Source organism: Zosterops lateralis (genome assembly GCF_965231275.1).
Source record: "Zosterops lateralis genome assembly, chromosome: 7".
Taxonomy (NCBI): Eukaryota; Metazoa; Chordata; class Aves; order Passeriformes; family Zosteropidae; genus Zosterops; species Zosterops lateralis.
In genome coordinates, this window is record NC_139767.1 from 17,838,562 (window position 1) to 17,859,073 (window position 20,512).

Genomic DNA, 20,512 nt, shown 5'->3' on the forward strand with positions numbered 1-20,512 from the left:
TGCAGGTTGTTCAATAGCTCCTGAAAGCCTTTGGACATACGCTGAGTAATTGTAACAAAACATGGCATGCTGCTAATCTAATCAGATGTAACTAAACATGCAAGATAGTATGTTCTTCCTATAATTTTCAAGCATATAATTATAAATTATGGCTCAGTCTTAAAAGGAAGTGCGGTGGTTTTTGTTGCTCTTGCACCACGCGAATTCTGCCACAACACACAGTGAGATGAGGCACTCACCACTCCATACGAGTATGTGTCACATGTCTCAGACACTGGAAGACTTTGAATAACTTCTGGGGCCATCCATGGGAAAGTGCCCACTAGTGACATGTGTGTCGTATGGGAATGGAATCTTGAGGCACCAAAATCACAGATCTGTAAAAAAAAAAACCCCAAAAAATTAAACTGGTATTGAGAGTATCAACCTCATTCATCAAACATGGAAAATCTGGTCAAGAAGCAGCATCTTTCTACAAATAATTAAAGTGCTCATACCTTTAACACACCATCAGCAGCTATAACAACTGAAAATGAAAAAAAACAAAAGGTTACAAGAATGCTAAAAGCAAGCCTAATACATTTTTACAGCAAAATCCTTCATTTTTCAATAGGACAAATGACCCTATGGTGAGCCAGCATCTGAACGTGCACACCTATCCTGGTTTCTTTGAGAAGCTGATAGAACATCTGCTGAATACCTGCAAGCCTCTGAAGAAATGCAAAACCTTTCAGGCCTTACTGAGTTAAAAGACAGCAACACAGATGACCTTCATTCTCTACCAGCACACTTAGGTTTAACTCTGGAAGAGTCATTAATAAAAGGAGAAAAACTACAACCGAGGTGAGACCTACATATTTCTTCACTATTATCTCCCTGTGTGCATTATTAAAATCTGTGCCTCTCCTATCCCACCACTACTAGTAGAAGTTTCATCTAAAAGGCAATGTTTAGCAAATTTCAGAAACTACTGTCTACTGCTAAGTACAGACTCCACGCTGAATATGTATCACTCAAAAGCCTGAATATCTATCAAACCTCAAAAAAGGCCACAGTAAAGACAAGATTTTCTGATAAGAAATAATAGGCCTTATTGAGTCTATTGTGTCTGGTGCCTGCCAGCCCTTCCTGGTACTCAACCTTTCCAAATAGGAAAAAGTGAGGAGTGCCCAGGCAGCATCTGAAAGCTTCATCAGCTTCCATGGCCAATCATGGCCAGCAAGACACAAGTTGAAAGAGCCCTCCACAGTGCTCCAGATGATGCTAGGTCTGTAATGAGCTTCAGACAGGCTCAGGATGGGGAGGAGGGAACAGGCTTTTCTGTGCCTCAACAAGTGCAGCTTTGATGACAACCAAGGCATTAGTTAGTTCTGCTTGTTCACAAAGCTCAGGAACAGATTTAAATACCACATTAACACATAACAGTGAAACAGAGCTTTCCAGTGTTTTGCTACTTTACCATTCCTGGACTTCAGGTCCCTGTGGATAACTTTGACTGGAGCTTCCATGTGTAAATAGTGCATTCCTACACAAAACAAAGGAACAATCTAGTTAGACAGGCTGAGCAGGGCCATCACATATCTGCAGTCATGATTCCTGGTTCCCACTAGTTGTACTCATGATGAGTTGCCATACCTGTGTGCCATAGCAAAGCTTCCCATAATCTCCCTTGAGTAAAAAGCACTAAGCAAAGCTCACATATCTCTCAGAGCATCTGTATGGATATGCTAATGGTTTTTAATATTATATGTAGTTATTTGCTCTAACTATATAGTTAAGGAGGTGTCTACACAATTAAGCCAGATACAAATTTACTTTTTTTTTCTTTAGTTTACACTAATTTTTGTGTGGTCAGTCACAGAGAACACAAAGGATGGAACAGCTTGTTCTACATTATTATATGAAGAATTTTAGTATATTTGCTGAGAATGAGCCCTCAGCTTCCTTAAATGCCCCAAATCAAATCAAATGAAAGGGCAATTATGCACTTTACCTCATAATTACTCTACATCAGCAAAATTATCCTCTTGGGATTTAAGGGCACACCAGAACTGGCTCATAGAAGCCATTTTTGCTCCAGAATATTTTGGATTCATAACAAACAAGGAACATGTTAAGAAGAACAGTGAATGGGTTTTGCTTTTTTTATTTATATATGTTTGATTGGTTTTAGTACCATCTGAATAAGGAAGACTAGGAAGACCTTCCTGACTTTCTAAGGAAAGCTGTACATTTGCTGGCTGTGTAGGGCAGTATACACCACTCTCCTCGCTTACCTTTAGCTATGTCAGTGGCCCAGGTCATGATATGATCCATATCCATCTCTTCACTTTTGTTACTATTAATGTAATCAAACAGTGAGCCAGCAGAAGCATACTCTGTTAAAAAACAGCAACAAACAAGACATTTAAAAACATTGCACCTAACTTGAAAGACGTAACAGAAACTCTGCCAGTTCCAGAAAGCAGTCAACCTTGGCTTAATGACAAAGAATTTGGGGTCAACAGCCTAATATTAGTACTACTGTAGTAGGAGAGTTTATGCAGACATAACCTACTACTAACAAAAAATGAAAAAAAAACAAACAAAAGAGTGTAACCATACAGAAAAATAGGCATTAAAATTAAAAGGCATTAGAAAGATCAGGTAAAGCAGTTCAAATTCCAAAGTAATATGTTCTGCATGCTCCTTTCGCAGGACAAGTAGATATTTTTTTTTCAATTTCCCGTAACTATACCTACAGAATCCCACAGTAGGATTCTGTGAGTATAAACAAGGGCATTTGGGGCCCACTGGTATTTGTAAGTGTGGCAGATGGAATCCAGTCTGACTGTCAGTTGTGGGGCTTAAAGCAGGAATAACAAGCTAGTTAAGCATACACACATTTAGGTGTGAAACTGGAGACAACTCAAATCTCTACAGTACCACTTTCATATAACCTAAAATTCTTACTTTTTTAAACAGTGAATTTGTCAGTCTTGATTAGAAGAACAGTTAATAGATGAGTTTGGTGGTATCAGATTCATCTTATTGTTTCCAAAATCAGAGGATACTCCCCACTGGTAAGCAGTAATGCGTATAAATGATGTTTCATAACAAAATATAATTTTTAATTTTATTTTTTTTTTAAATCAAAGCCACATGGTAAATATATAATGTTCTGTTACAAAGAAAGGGTTTGCAAGTAGAAAGTTTCCTATTTCCCCATGGAGAAACAGAACAGCAGATCAAATAATTTGTTTATAAAAAACAGAAGGATGAAACTAGAATTCTAACCCTGAGATAAGCAGGACAGATTTTCTTGAGCTGCAGGTCATCTATAGCAATTTAAAGGCTGTAGCTCTTCTACTCAGTATTTATTAAGTAAGTTTTATCTTCTTTAGAATTCATTCATGTTTCACCAAAAACACTACGTGAGGTTCATAAGATGAGGCAGCTGATACATTTTCTTTTATCTGTTTGCAGGCAGATGCCACCCAGTGCAGCCCAAATAGCCCAAAGACCAGGGGGATACAAGGAGCAACTTAAGCCTTTTGTCCCTCTCTCCCAAGGCTATTCAATGTGCTTCTCAGGCAGAATTTAGAACCTATCTAGAAGAGTCTCAAAGTCTTCATATCATTTCAAAGCAGCCACAAAATAATTACCTTTAAGACTACACCAAATGTGCCTGAATTTTTTTAATAATAATATTAATCAATGATTGATACATGATAGGATAAATGCATACAACAATTTCCATTGTTCCTAACCAAGGAAATCAAAAACACTGGGAGACTGCTGCATGAGGAAGGAAACTTTGACCAAACTGAATCTGCAGCCTAGAACATGGCAAGCCAGATGGGAAGACTCCAGCACTAAATGAAAGACGGAGAAAATAGCAAGTGCTTTGAAAGTAAACACTCAAGTGGTAAGTTAGCTGCTCTCACTGCTGCACAACCTCTCACTGAAAGGACAGACATGTTGCTTCTGATGTCACCGAGAGAGGAGTAAGCTGCTGACCTGCACATTTCCACAATTAAAACAGAAGCTTTTTTTACCCTTGATGTCATCATCTGTCTTATAAATGGATTCTTCAGGAATAGGTTGGCTGCATGCTTTGCATGCCTTTACAATGCATAATTTGATCCACCAGGGTCAGGGACAACTCAGCTCCTCCAGCCTTTTGCCACTTTGTGTGAACAGAGGCAAGTAAGCTTCAATCAACAAAGCTCCACTGTTAGTGTTTCTTCTATATATTTATTATGCCACAGATATTTAGTAGGAGCTTGTGGATTTGGAAATATATTGCAAGGACAATGTTTTGTCAATAATGGAAAAGAAATATTTGCTTTAGAAAGAAAAGCTCTGATTGCCTTACTGGACCCACCCTGTGATGGGCTGTGGCATACATATGGTTCTGTGCAATGGGGGCACGAGCTCTGAGAACTTTTTGGGATGAGGCAGCTGTAGCCAAAAGCCATATCTGAAAGCTACATATTGAGACTGCTGCTGACAGAGATGGCCAGTAATATCTAGAATGACGTGATCCATGACAGCAGCTCACTGGATGGCAGGATGAGCTGGAACACTGACATACATTCCTGCAGGAAAACGTGGTTTTTTAACTCCAGCTATAGCCCTTCTCAGAAAACTCTAACAATCCCACATAAGACATTACATGCAGCTAATGCTCAGTACATGCCAATACTTGGCTGAATGCTCTCATCTCCATCACTCTGAAGAAATATTAATTTCTCAGGATTTCTTCTTGTTTGGGATTTTCTCTCTCAAGACACGAATCTCTAACTAAACATAGGATTGTCTGCAACACTGAGGGCCATCCAGAAGATCGCAAAGTGAAAATCCCTCTAAAAGACATTTGAAGTGTAATTAACATTTCTTTTATCAGTAGCCATTCTCTCATTTGAAAATGGCGTGGGGAAATGGAGCCTTGCTTCCGATCCAACCCACAGGACTCCAGTCTCCTTAGAAGTTGCATGGAGAATCAGCATGATTTGCTAAAAAATCCCCAAACCTCCTTCCTCTTTAGCCAGGTGTGATCAGAATTCCCTGTGGAACAAAGCTACTGAACTACACACCATAGTCTCTTTCTCACAGGCAGTTAAAGAGTCCCCATTCTCAATAGCACAGTGAATTACTTTAGGTGCTGCCTGTCCTGTGACTGGTAAGCAGGTCATACATCCTTCAAACACTGACCTTTTGTGAGACTGAGGACTTCTGATCCAGACATCCTCCCAGGTCATTGATTACACCTCTCCTTTGCTACTCTGATTGCTGGTTTACACTTATATTAAAAAGGAGAGTAGAAGTACATGACTTGATTTATTAGCTCTCTATTAATTTTATCACTTCCAGAAGGAATTTAAGTTCCTGTCTGTATGCCATCATCAGTGCATTTCTGAGTGGTGCAGACTGTGGTCACCCCATGCACCTCTGGAATGCTGGCTACTACACCATGACCTCCAGTAGGCTGATACTCCGGGAGTAAGCAAAGCTCCCCATGCCCTGAAACGTGCTGCATTTCAGATACACTCCCACCCGATTACGTTGCCATCTGCTGTGATGACTAGAAGTCTAAGAGGCAGGTAGAAATAAATTTTCACAATTTCTGACCGTCACCTAAGAACCAATAAAAACCTGACCAGCAATGACTCAAATTGGTATTAGACTGTGTCTTACAATGTCTTATAAACCCTTGACTGTATTTCAAGCTCTTCCCACTGTGAACCTCAAAATGCAAATTCTCCTACTTTCAATGCAGACAGAACTCATGGGGCAGCTTTGCTTTGAGCAGACACCCAGCCCACCCTCTTCACAGAACCCACCAGAGCTTCATATCATGAAAACCTCTACTTCTGTGACACACCAATTAGAAAGGAAAGGCAATTCTCCAAACAGGATAAGAGAACACAGCGAAAGTGCAGTTTAAAGGAGTCCTGCATTTGTGCACTAAGAACACCCTAGGCCCCACCTGTCTCCATGCTGCCTCCAGCTATTCTCCCAGACTGGTTTCCACTTCCAGCACTCCCACTTACACTGAGGCAGGTGGTGCCAAGCACTCTTAACATTTAAAGAACACCAGAACAATTAACAAAACACTGTAATTGGGTAATATTGGAGATAATCTTGTAACTCTGTAGCTTTGCAGAGTCAAGAAAAAGGTCAGACAAAAATCCTTACCTGTAACTATGCCATAATTTGGAGGTTCAATGACAGCTCCATAGAACTGAATGATGTTTTTGTGACTGAGCACACTGAGTATTTCTGCCTGTTGAAAACAAAGAAATAAACAAGTTAGACAATTCGGAATGGGTCATTTACTATGACAGCTTATTTCACACCCCAGTGGGTATACACACATAGAGCATACAATATATATAAATATATATATAAGCACACAAATATCTAGGAAAGACTGTTCACAAATGCTTGGCATTTAAAAACCTAGTGAGAGAGTTTGGCAGATAAATGCTTTGTATGTTTGGGGGGGTGGGAAAAACAAATTTCAGACTATTCTTTCATGGCCAAGGCACTGATGTAGGAAGTTAAGTCTTCGGAAAAACTGAAGATCCTGGAAAACTTTATTCCAAGAAGGATCTGGGATCTTTGGCAGAGCAGCAGCAGTCCTATCCAGAATTTGTGTTTATGCACAAAGTACCATGAGTTCAGCGAGTCCAGTGCTCCAGGCTGTTACAGCACACCATGCACACACAGAGCTCCAGCCAATGTTTACTGGAAATGTGGAATTTCCAGGCATGCGCTGTGGAGTCTGATTAAATACAAAGAGCAAGCATGCTTGAGATTGCCAAATACCCAGCAGTGCAGTTGAAACTGCTCCTCAAAGCAGACTACAGATGTTTGGCAATTCTGGATAAATATACAAAACCTTCAAATTCCACTTGAACAATGCTGCTGGGTTTGAGCAAGAGACTGCAAGACAGTGAGACTGTATCCACAGAAATTAAGACATATACGCCCTGTAGTTTCTGAGAAAAAAGGTCAAGTATCTCCTGGAAAGTATCTCAACAGTTCACCTCTGCAGTGTATCAAAACAAATACTCAACAGATTTTAGACACATGTTTTTACACAAATATACATATTATGCAAATATAGGTATGTACTATTCTATATTTTTCTCCACAGTAATACTTTACTTTAAGACTTCGAGATTATGATAACTCTATACCAGGCAAGAGCATCTTACAAAAACAAGATCACATTAAACTCCTCAGAACTTATCAGAAGTATCTGACAGATCCTTTCACAGATCCCTTGACTTGCAGTGGGAGTGTTGCTGTTTATCCACAGGTGAGTTTTCACACATTTTCTCAGATAACTGCCAATTAAATTATTTTGTGGACTTGCAGGAGAGTGAGTTTGCAGTATGATTTGCTGAAAACAGCATACACTTTAAAAGTTAATTTTCTGGTATTGTGAAAAAAGATTACTCACTTGACAGTAATATTGTTTTTCTTGCTGAGCAAGCTAAGCAGCATGAAGAGTTAATGTAACCCAAGTTCAAAGCTATAGTTAGGATTTAATTGAATATGTGTAAACGTCTAAGCATTAGCTAAAGGTCTTCAAAACTGTGTTGAAGTTACTCAAAAAAGTCTTTAAGCAACAACAACAGCAAAAACTTGAGTCATCTAATGCCTTTACCTGTAATCATACAATTAAGCACATGTATCATGGTACCACCTATAAAACACAGGCCAAACAAATACTGGTTTGCTATAGCTCTACATTTATTAGAATAGCAGTAGCTGATGTACTATGGGTTTCTGCATAAAAACTCCTATAGCCTTCCTGTTTTCAGTGAATCTACAAGGCCACAAAATAATTTCATTGGCAGCTATCTTAGCAAATGTGGGAAGATTCACCTGCAGGTAAACAGCAACACTCCTAGAGCCAGTCAAGGGATGTGCCAACAGAAGGAGCTCTGCCCTACAACAGCAGCCTCACCATCCTCCCAAGACAAGGGACTCTTGAAGCAGTAGAAGCATGAGTTGTACCTCCAACCTCCTTCCCTAGGCTGGAGGATGCAGGTGACCACTGAGTCATTCAAAACTCCATCTCAGACACTTCTGAATTATATTTATATATTCCTTAGGAAATATTCAATTGGGCATTCAATTCTCTAATTCCTACCAGCATTACTACCAGATTACCAGGAGACTCCACTCCCCTTGACTGCCCATCTAAATATTCTAATATGAGACAGGAATAACACAAACAGTTAGAAAAACAATCTAAATCACCTTTTAATTAACACTTTGGTCAGAGGAATGGAATAAACCCATCTTCTTGTAAAGTACTTAAAACACACCATGTCTTCAAAGCAATGAGCACACCATCTGCTGTGGTGTTTACAACACAAGTACTTCAACAGGTCATTAGAATTAAATTGATGGGTCTCATATTTAATTTTCCCATAGCACAATATATTTAGGTCCTGGCTGCATTTAGGTCCTGGCTATAAAAGTAGTACTAGATGAATCTTTTCAGAGAATGATTAAAAATGCCCCATGATGAACAAATCCAAGTTCCATAGCTCCCTATCCACCACAACTATGTGCAGAACCCAGTGACTGTTCTCCATCTCACACATTTTCACTGGATCCAGTGAAACCCCATCAGAGTCAGAGAACAACAGGAGGGGCTGCACTCCAGCAAACCCCAGACTGGCCAATCACCCAGTGCTACCAGGACAGGGACTGCAATCAAAATATGAGTATCAGGCCAAGAAGACAACTACTTCACTGCCACAGACACACTGACACACAGTGCTTTTATCATTTGGAAATGCAAAAAAATATTTTTAAGATTATCTTATTTACATTATATACACTGGGATCACATTACATAAGTATGAAAAAATGCTGGGTCAACCACAGTTAATACCATCACCTTCACATCTACATTCATACTCTTAATCTGGGATTTAACAGATCCCAAAACAAGCTTCCATCTAAGATATCCACAGAAGCATCTTCTAATTGACCACAGATATGACAATGAATGATTGTAGGGTAAAAAGATTGCCAACTTTTCCTAAGGATCATTATATCGCAAAGAAATCCTCTCTGAACACTTTTAATCACTCTGCTGTTGTTAGCACTAGTGATGCTAGACTATTCCTGTCATGTCTTGCTCTTTTCTGTTGCTGTATATCAGCTGTGAACTCTATTAGCCAATTTAAAGACACTTCTTCCTTACAGTAAGAAGCAGATGCAAGCCAGTCTGTATCTTTGAAGCTTTTGTACTATCTTTGACAAGAAGGTGCCGTATTTCAATAAAAATTACTTTCAGATAGCGAATTACAAAGTAGTGGTTAAAGACTGGTATTTCAAAGATCTCTTAGACACTAACAAGGATATATAGAATCACCTTTAAGCATCAAAACTGTACTTTAATCCAAAATGCCTAAATGCTTGGAAGAAAATCCTGTCATGCATCTGTCTGTCTAAAGGCTGTTGAAGATGTCAGCCCTTGCTGGCTTGAGCATGACACTCTTCCCTTAGCAAAACTGTTATCTACCTTATGCAAGCTAAATGAGCACCAATTTACTTCCTAAATAGTGATGACAAGTAAACTACTTCATTACATTAGTTTTTTGTGTGAAAGACAGAATTTTGTTTTTTTTAAAGGATGGACTGAAGCAGAACTAGTGGAGTTCAGCTGAAGGAGACATCCAAACACATAAATACAAACTCCCTGGACATAAGATAGCGACACACACACAAGGTAACTGCAATAGAGTTGAATATTATGCTTAGTGCCATGATAAGCTTCATAACAGCCTGTTACTGACCATCAAACTATGCCAGAATTGTCCATATTGCACTTACATCACAGGTATGGATGAAATTATGTCCCTCTCTTGAGTCCTGTTGAAGGGATTACAGACTGCGCACCATTTCTTGAAGGCAAAGGGATTCAGATTTCTAAACAAACCTAATCCACTGCTTACATAATTCACATATCACAAAATCCATGGTCAGAACAAATGACAATGAAAACTTTTTAATTTAATTCTTACTTACTGGCTTACTGTAAATCAAACCCAATTCATAAAACAATTACAGCATGAGAGTTTGGAATTCAGGTAATCCCTAAGTGTACAAACAGTGTAATTGTGTCCTGTGAACCATGGTATGGCTCATAGTGTTTAACATGTAATTTGGTTTTATGCCTGTTTAATTTCTACTTATTGACATAGGTGAAAACGATAGTTACATCATCTAAGACTGACATCACCCTACAACTGCTTGTGGACCCACTAATATTGCTCTTAACCTTGTAGTACAAACAACCATGCATGCACAACCGTATCTTCAGGTGTTTCTGCAGGTAAAAACAACGTCCTCCTCCAGATCTTGTCTGTGTTCCATGATTGCTGGACACAAATCACAAACACAGATTCTAAGCACAGCTAGCAGCAGATGAGGGGACAAAGCAAGCTGGCTGGACAGCATGGTCTGGTTATGAGCAGCACAAACCTCAGCTCACTAGGATGACCCAAGCTCTCACTTGGTTTTGCTTTGCCTTGTGCCAGTGCAGCAAAGGCAGCAAGTGCAGCCCAGCTCTGATGAGGTCTCTGAGGTCGGTGCTGACTGCAGATGTGGGCAGTGGCCACCTGATGCTGAGCTGGCATTACTTGGGAATCAGACAAGGCCATATCGTCAGATCTTTAATTGCAGCCGCAAAGACAGCAAGGATGTGGATGGAGGCACTTTGCATACAGCTGTGTTGTTGCTTGCCAGCTACTCATAGCAGCTGCAGCTGCTCCTGTTAGAGCTCCCTATCCCAAGGCAGTTAAAGTTAGCAAAGACCAAACGACTCAGCATATTTTAGTTACTCTGGTTCTCCTTGGAAATATATTAGGAACTCTTTACACTTACAATGTAGTCAAGAGAAATGATCAAGGGTTTGGGCAGTCTGTTCCAGCAACACAGCTGGAACTGTAAAAGAACATCTGTTCAGTTTTCAGTATCAAAAGACTTTCTTGCATGGGTCCAGACAAACTGAGCCCAAAGCAACTCAACCACCTCTTCTTCCAGGTGCATTTGGAACAGCTGACTGGAAAGAGTAAAGTGTCTTTCCACCCTGGCCTGAGCACACTGGTTTAGGATTAACACAGGAAATTGCTGCAGCCCCCTGTGAGAGCATTGCGTCAGCCAGCAGCCAACCAACTCTCCTGTTGGGAAATCAGTTAACCGCACAGCAAGTGGCACCTTCACTCCATGCAAAATTACAGAGTTACACGTGGTTAGCTACTTAATCTGATTAACACAACTTCCTTAATTGCCTTATAATATTTATTATTACATTGTGCAAAAGTCTGGCTATTTAATTTTCCAGAGAACTGTTTGCCATGTTTATTAAGGAGATATTTAGACAAACTTAAGGCAGCTTTGGAAAAAATACTTTTTTTGTAAATCTTGTAGCATTTTAAAGGCTTTGACCTTTGTCATGTTCTTGGGAGAGTTGCAACTTAGCTACTCTCAGGGGGTTTGACAGTCTAATACAAGGGCAGCTGGAAGAGGCCAGCTGATGCTTTAGTAAAATCATTCTATTAGTGACAACCACACACAAAAAAGATACAAAATGCTAATACATATAAATCCCGCACCTTTACTTCTAGACTCCTGCTCAGAAATCTAGCCAGTCTGTGTCCATTTTCAGTGTCTCAGGAATCCTTTCCTGTGAATTTACTGACGTCTAATAAAGGATGACACCTCTTATAATACTGGGTTCTTAGGTGAACAGGCCCCAAATGTCATTTTACAGATTAAATACTAAGACAGTCAGCATCTGTCATTGCTAACAAATTATCTTCTCAATATGCAATGAAAGGATACTTAGAGAATTTCAGAAACATAAAATTATTACCAAGAATTATATAGCAGGGATGTTTAGTAATTATTATAGTTTTGAACACTGAAAAGAAAATTATGCAGATACAAAACAAAAATGTAGGACTTTGCCAACTGATTTGTCTGTTCTCATAAAGTTTTCTAAGGAAAAAAATACAACAAGAATTTTATGCTTTGGGGGCCCCAAATAATAAGCAAAGGATACTGACTGTTGAGTTCAGAGAATTTTTGTTAAACCTATTCATCTGTCTTTAATACTAACAATGCAAGAGGAAAACCACATGAACTTGGCAAAGCCAAAGAATTCTCAGTGAGATTTTTTACCTGCAAATAACCAGTTAGCAAGTGCTGCAATGGGCACACTCCCAGCATACATGTGCTACCATCTCTTCCCATAGGCAACCTTAGTTTTAAAACTACAGCTGCATGGCACTTAAAGCTGTGTGAGCTTGGGCTTCTTTTCTAGTATTCATTTAGACGATAACTTATCCCAGAAAAAGCTGGTTTCTATAAGCCATTTACATGTTAAAACTGTCAGCACTTACGTCTTACAACACAGTCTCTATATTCAGGCTGTACTAAGAAACAGTATCCTGTTTCTTAAACCACACAGGAAACAGTTAAATTACATTCTTAGATTGATGTCACCAGCATTTCTGTAAATAACAGAATTAAATTCTCATAAGTGCACCTACAATGACGTACAGAATTTTTACTTTGAAGCATTTTGATTGAGCAAATCTTTCAAAGCATCAAATTTGCATCAAAATTACATCCTACACTGTTACAAATCCCAGAGACTAAAAGTGGAAATGTACAGAAAACTAATAAATTCTTATTACTATATAACCATTTTAGCATTATTGTAAATCCACTGGTGTATATAACCAAAAAGATCTGATTTTTGGAGATACTGTGATAGAAATACACATTTTAAATACCTTGTATTGACTCTAAGTTTACAATCTTGAAGGAAGAAAAAGCACAGTTCATTTCTGTTAAACTATCATAATGTACCACAGATAAGGCATATGGACATAAATTTATTGTATTCTGTTCTAGGCTCACCCCATCTTATGAAACATACTTTAAAATAATTCATTTGCATCATCTAACACCATAGGATTCGTTACTAGTAAAATGTATTGGATATTGACCATTTGAAAAGAAAACTGAGTTTTATACTCTACCATAGCTCTGTACAGCAACCTTTGCAGAGAACTTGGTACATTATGGATAATTTGAAGGCTGGGGATTAAAAGTACTAGCTAGCAAATTCAGAATGTGCCTGTCAAAACACTGCAAAGGTTTGCTCAGCCCATGAAAAGCAGGCTGGTCCCTCTAAAATCACAGAGGCTTTGTCCTTGTGATGTGGCAGCAGACCCTCTGCCTTGTGCAGTAAGAGGGAGTGAGAACAAGCTAACTGGCTCAGTCCTCCCTCTGACCTCCATCAGCTCAGTATAATGACCACGTGGAGCTCATACAACACTAACCAAGAAACTGCAGGGTCATGGTGCTGGTTTTCCTCATGAGAAGGGTTAAAAACTTGGTATCTGTGAGAAAAGAGGCTGCTAACAGACTGATGAGACTAAGCAGAGGAACCTTCTGCAGAAAATCCTTACAGAATGATTAGTAAGCTTGAAAAAATTCTATGTTACGTTTACACTGCCATTTACAAAAAAATCCACACAAGCAAAAAAACGAAACAAAGATTATGGAAAAATAACTCATTTTTCAGACAGATTTCAAGCAGAAATACACCCACAGGACCGTTACATTTTGCAGCATACAATGTGAGATTTTATGAGTATTTAATATTAAGGTATCTGATAAAGGCAGATCTGCCAAGAACAAGTTTAGTTTGGATTTCACTACTGCTATTCACATAAAGTAAAACCATTCAAAACATGCATAAACTATGTATTTGTACTGATATAAGAGTTTAGAAATGAGCAATGTCCACAATATTTGTAATTTTTAATTCAGGCAGATCTGGAGTACTAAGCTGCCTCCATTTGCAAAGCAACACCAGCAATTTAGTAGAAACAACAGATGAGTGGACTAAACAGCAGGGCTGAAATACCTGAGCTCCCATAGAACTGTTTAGTTTCAGCAATCATCATTTCTCTTTTCAATGTTGGGAAATTTTCCAAGTTACTCGCAATCACTTTGAATACAAACTGGCTTTGACTATGGAGAACAGTAACAAAATCCTCAACATTCCTAAAATACAACAGAACAACAAAACTTGAAACTTTCTGACTCCTGGCATACTCTGCAGGTGAGAAGATATGGCTAATGTGCAACACAGGGATCATTCCAGACCCAACAAATGGAAAAATATCAATGGAAGTTATTCTGAGATTCAAGTCACTGTAGAATTCACAAGCACCTTGTTGGAAAGGCATTTTGGTATGAAAGTGATGGGCAAAACTAATCCCCTCTCAATAACCCATGGCTATGCATATATAGGTAGAGCAGTGATTTTTTTAAGATCTGCAGGGTATTTGTAAGGAAACTTGGTAAGATAACCTAGAACAAGTCAAATCTCATTATACAGTGGCTTTTGCTGAACAACTAGCATAGACCGCAACAGAGACAGCAACAGCTGTACTTACACATCCTGATCCACTCCTCTAAAGCAGCTATGATCTTTATAGTGAAGTATTTTTCCATCTTGATAATGAAAACTGTAATTTAACCACACGGAAAAAAACCCCATCATGTTCTTGATGAACACTCACTTAAAGCCTGTCTTAGAATGGATAAATCAAACCTACTACAGCTAATGACAGGGACAACACTTGATAGGAACCCCTCTTATTGGAATCCTAGCAAATGTTATAATTCCAGAAGGTATTCCTCAACCAGATAGGCTGAGCTCACCCTTATGAAAAAAACACTTCACAAGATGTGTTACCTGTTATATTTTAACAGCAAAACAACAAGGTTTTGTTTTCCACATGGGCTGCTAGAGCTCTGCACAAGGCTCTCCCCAGCTGTCACTCAAAAATGAGCTGTCCCTGCAGAAAAGGTATGAATAGTTCCCTACCTGGGGTCCACGTAACTAAAAAAGCTTTCAAAACAGAAATTACAGCTGTGACCTGCAGGCATAAAAAGCAGGTAGTTGCCAACTACAGATGTTGGCACTCTGATGAAGTGAATGAGAGTCCTCTGTGGATGAGAGGCATTTTTCTGTGATTTTTACCTACCTCAAAGCATAACCTCACAAATCTGAGGTTTTCAGGAAAATTAGCTATCACCATTATCTGAATGACACACATCATGGTTTTATGTGAAACTGTCCAAAAAATCTGGCATGAAACATGGTGAATTCTACCTGCTTTTCAGAAAAGTCAATTTTCTTTGTCTAAGACTGAATAGAAACTTGTTTCAAATTCTACTTCTATTGGGTAGCAATGGTCAAAAAATAAAACTAGACAAAATGCAACAAATTTTAAGCTCTTATCTTTATGAACATTGACCCAATGTTTATTTTTTCTTGGGATTTTTCATGCTGCCTTTATGGTAGCTCAATCTTTTTTCCATCAGAACTAAAATATTTCAAGTAAAACAACGGCTAAGATAAAAACTTTGGTGGAAAACTAGCAATATTTTTAAAATGCTTTTAGTGTCAAATCCACATTTATTAGTATTACTCTACTATATATATCTGACATATAACTTCAGCTTTTCCCTTACTTCTCTGTGATGCATTTCTTGTACACAGAACTCCCTATCTTATCTAGGTGTCTTTATAGCTCTCAGCTTACATATATATGGCAATAACAACTATTTCATTCCTAATCCTTGTTATACAGGAATACAAATGGTCAGCCTCAAAATACATTTTTAAGAAGTTAGTAACTTGAATACCAGTATCTCTGAACTCAGCAGAAAGTGGAAATGCAGAAGAACCTATCTAGAAGAGTGAACTGATTATAGAGTGACCTACGAAGGCAGTTTTGAGTCTTGCAGACTTACAAGGAGCAGGGAACTCACAAGGGTCTTGCACCACTACGGGATGCCAAATTAAGTCAAAAGTCTGTTTCTCATTGCTTTTCTCCAATGAAACAACAATATCTCTAGTCAGTTTCTTCCCCGAAGTTATGGCAGAACAACCAGAGGTACCAGAGCCACTACCCGTGTCTGTACTTACTAATAGGAGAGGAACATCACACATACCTAATGGGGAATGAATAATGTTTAAAAGGCCAGTTACAAAATGAAGATCGTCTATTCTGTGCTTACAACCACTGACCTGCACTACTTCCTCCATTGCCCTGCACTCTGCTTGCTGAGGACCTCCAATAAATGAAACAGCAAAGAGGAAGTAGGAACTGTATATATATGGGGGATCACTTTTAGGACCAGAGTCAAACACAGAGTCCAACAAAACCTCTCTCCTGGGCTGTACCTAAAGAGCTGAAGAGAAGGCATCATGCTGCTGCTAATGACAATTCCAATCTGAATCTGAGAGCAGCAGAGAGAATTTGCATCTCTTCCTATTCCAGCAATGCCTGTAGTCTTTGCATAACTACTAACTGATTTATGCTCCAAGTTCGACAAGGATTAGATTAGCAAAGTTCAGTACAATGAACTGAGCTCACAAGCTGAATCCAGGGCCCAGGAGCTCCATGATGTTTGGTGGCACAAAGTACATTCAAATCTGCAATAGGCCCTTTGGCGTGGAAGAGTAACAACATCACATACACCATAGCATCCCATCTTCCAGTGCCCAACATACCCAAACCCTTGCCTAAGAAATTGACTCCTATCAAGGGTCAGACAGAAGCAGATGTAATTTTCCATGCCACCCTCAGGTCAAGCAAGCCTGGAATGACTTCAAGCATTCTCCTTCAACCAAGCAAAATCATCCTCTAGTAAAGCTTTGCTGCCTGAGACACAACTGTCTAGAAGACACAGCAATAAGTTTTTCCACCCTGTCACAGCTATAACACATAACCCTGCCCCAGCTATGCAACATTTCCCTTTCCTTTCTACACACGCTGCTACTATGCTGCGTGCTTTACTTGCAACACCACTGGCCTCCTGAGGGTGTTTACTTCTAGGACATGATTCTCTTATTCCAGGTAATGTCCTTCCTTCTGCCTGGGAAAAGAGGGAGAAAAAAAACAAAACAGCATTGGCAGGAAAAAAGGGACCTAGAGAAACATTCCTCATTCTCTTCAAGGAGAGTTGGCGGTATCTCACGATTGGCATACAGTGTTACTATAAAGAGGATTTGGCCAATTCCATACATGCAGAAGGCTCTCATAACCCTCCTGCCTTTTTTTCTTCTTGAGTTTGAATTGTTGCACTTTGAAGAGTTTTAAGATCTATCCTCAAGGTCAATTTTATCAATTATCTCTGTCTTTATCAAATTTGGATATAATTACTGTAGTTAGCTCTGAGGGGAGAATGAGACCATTTTGAGGTCATTATTGTGCAGAGCAAGTGTCTTGCATATTACTGCAAACCTTGCAAGTATTATTTTTAAATATTTAAACCATTAATTAGTCTGTATTGTATCCTCAGGGACAGCACCAGAGATCTTAAGCTTTTAGAAGTGTTCTGCACTTTTTCATGTGTCTTCACTGTTTAGTTTAGACTAACATACCTTTATTATTGTGTATGTACAAAAAGAAGCTACAAGGTGTAATAGTCTTTTGAAAATATTGCTTTTTTGTTCAAAGTCTCTACTGAATTCAGAATTTTGGTGGATTGAAGTAAATGGTGGTGCTAGTAAATGGTGGTGCTACTGAAGTAGTAGAATTTGAGTCGCAATTCTTCCTAATATATATTTTAAGATACACAGTTTCTTTAAAATGTGAGAAAGCAAAATTCCTCATATGAGCTGTGTACACAAAGAGGTTTTCACAACAATGAGCAGCCTAATCAGGATGAAGAGTCCTGAACTGAAAGCTCACAAAGAAATCCCTCTATCCTTTCTCCATTTTTTCAATTCTACTTTTCTCGATAGGGGTGTCTCACCAGAGAACCTGAAGAGTGAAAGATTTAAGTATAGGACTGAAATCCATCAAACCCAGGCTTGTGGTCCAAACCCAAGCAGCTGTCAAACTCAGAGATAGGAATGTATGCTCACTTCTGCCTAATAAAATTTGAATCAAACACTTTGCATCTGATTCTCCATGTGAGCTTTTATGCAAACTTCTAAAGTGCAAGGAATCCTGGGGTGGAAGAGCTATTCTGAGAGCTTTCACATAGTTCATGTAATTAGGGAAACCACTTCCTTTGATTGTAAGTGTTCAAAACAGCTGAATTTTTTCTTTCAAAGGACTCTGTGATTTGGGTCATCTCTTTTACTTGCTCTTTTATGTTTCTCAAGATGAGAGGTGAGACTGTAAAGCACATTATTTAGAAAAAAAAAGATTCCACTTTTTGTTTTAGGGATTGAACTTCAACTATTCAAACGCTTGTCATTTGGAAATCTATCTTTCTTTCCCTCCCTCTGTTTCCTTCCTTTTCTGATAAGCTCTTCAGTGGCTCAAGAGAATATAGCCCAAAACGCCAATTTAAACCTAAGGGAAAACTGAAATAAGGTACATAAAGGAAAAGGGACTCTCATTTTCCTTTGTGCGGTTGTGGTTGAATATGTAATTATAAAGGAGCTCTAGCTGCAGGATCTCAGTCCCCATGTCACATTTACTTTTTCAATGGTTCTAAACATTGACCAAGCAAAAAGGCAGAAATACAGATTTTTAAAAGACAAACAAAGCAGCTGCCCTGGTCTTTGAAGTGGGTTTGCAGGTTCTTCATTTCCCAAAAAGGAAACTCGGGTCACAGTTTCAAGGCAATGACCATGTCACCAGAGCTAACAGCTGATGCCAATGTTGCTACCGAATCAAGTGTCACTTGCCCTAAATTTCTTGAGTCAGGCACCCTGTTAGTGCTGTTACTTCACATTCATCTCACTAACAGCTGTAACAGGCAGCAAATATCCCACTTCTCACAGTATAGCACAGAATCATACTAGTGAAAAGGCAGGAGATTGCTTACTGCAGGTTTCAAATTTATTAAGTAAAAAAAACGCTTGTTGATCCTAGGAGGACTGAGCTTTATTCCCAGTCAGTGAAAACCTGCAGGACTCTTTCCAGAATTATAGCACTGACAGGGAATCGGTGTGTAATGGGAACAGAGTAAACCACTCAGAATCCAGCGCCAGAAAGCACATTACTACCAACTTCTGCACAGAACAGATGAGACACCGGCTTGGAGAGGTAACTTTATTGTAAAGACTTTGGTACAAATACATAAACACCCGAGAACCCAAAAGTGCAGAACTCCAAAATGTGTGCTCCTTTTGAGTGGAGTCTGGATCTTGCATTTACTTTTAGGGTTCTCACAAGCTCTTAAGGGCGTAACAGCAAGGCAACACCCAAACGAAAGAGGAATTCAACAGCACCAAATTGTAGCCATCTGTTGCTACATACTTACACACAGGATCCTGAGCATACAGAGACATCCCACCACAGAGAAGTCAAAAAGCCATTTCTGTAGTTTAGGAGATTAAAAGTACACAGTTCACAAAAATGGAAAGCCGCCAATCACTACTTATAAGACTTCAGGTTTGAAAGGTTTGCCTCAAATGCATCTAACATTACTAAAATTAAAATTGTTACAAGATTAGACAAGAAGTGATTTCTGTGCTTTCCCCCCCTCTAATTTCACATAGGCAAGCACGACACTTTCTCAGCTCTACTCTTCCAAGAGGAAAAGATAACGGCTCAGAAAATGCCACTCCTTCACTCGAGGGTGAAGCAACTACTCCTTGTAGCAAACTACAAGTTTCGAGAACAACCTACTCATCTCTCCTATTCTGCCTCTGCCAGATAATAATTTACAGAGTGGCTCAGCTTTCACTGAAAGGCTTCCCCTGCCCAGCCTGCACGCCTATGTTTTGGTTTTCCCATCTTCGAAGAGCAAATTGGTACAAGCAACTGCATCTCATCTTCTGGTGTCTACCAAGAGCTTCCTCACTTCTCTTACAACAGCTCAAGGGATTTTACAAGCCATGCGTATTTTTGATGTGGCTACGGGTAAATCAGGTGCCCAATACACAAAACCCACAGCTATTTGGTCAGTCGTGTATATCATAAGACAATTTTTTTTCTCCCTTGCCTCCACCATTTAGCCACAAGGAACCTCAATTTTCAGGAGTTTTGGAGTAAGATAAATAAACGACCAGAGGCAGAAGATAAGTGGGAAGGTGTGTGACACTGTTTCCCTTCAATGACATCCAAGGACTGGGCTCTATTTTGCCAAGGAGGTGCACCCATATGGGGCCCCTCCTGTGTGCAAGACACCCTGTGGTTTCCCTGAGGAGCTGACTCTCTTAAATAGAAATTATGCAGAATTCAGATTCTCTAAGCATTAGTCTAACAAAGAAACATGTATTTGCAAATAGGATTCTTCCCCAGTAGCTGAACTGCAACAGATGAAACATTTAAAATAAGAAACAGGGCAGTTTGGAAGCAGCTGGATCAGAAGCGCAGCTCTGTGTTTGCCCATGCTGGCCTCATCTCCTTGGTGTGTTAGTATAATTAACTGAGTATAAAAGAAAGAGTTAATGTTGAAGCTGTTCTCTGGGCTCCTCTGCAGCCTCCAGCTAACA

At 39.3% G+C, this 20,512-nt stretch overlaps 1 protein-coding gene across 2 annotated transcripts in view; it reads right to left on the reverse strand.

The window, feature by feature from the left end:
* LOC310911435 (mitogen-activated protein kinase kinase kinase 20-like) overlaps positions 1 to 20,512 on the reverse strand; it is a 65,941-nt gene that overhangs the window by 29,806 nt on the left and 15,623 nt on the right. For both annotated transcript variants that reach the window (XM_083864931.1, XM_083864932.1), the window contains exons 3-7: positions 6,181 to 6,268; positions 2,277 to 2,378; positions 1,460 to 1,525; positions 498 to 526; positions 240 to 377 (exon numbers count right to left, since the gene is read on the reverse strand). In XM_083864931.1, the coding sequence (XP_083721057.1) occupies positions 240 to 377; positions 498 to 526; positions 1,460 to 1,525; positions 2,277 to 2,378; positions 6,181 to 6,268 (423 nt within the window). The remainder of the gene's footprint in view (positions 1 to 239; positions 378 to 497; positions 527 to 1,459; positions 1,526 to 2,276; positions 2,379 to 6,180; positions 6,269 to 20,512) is intronic.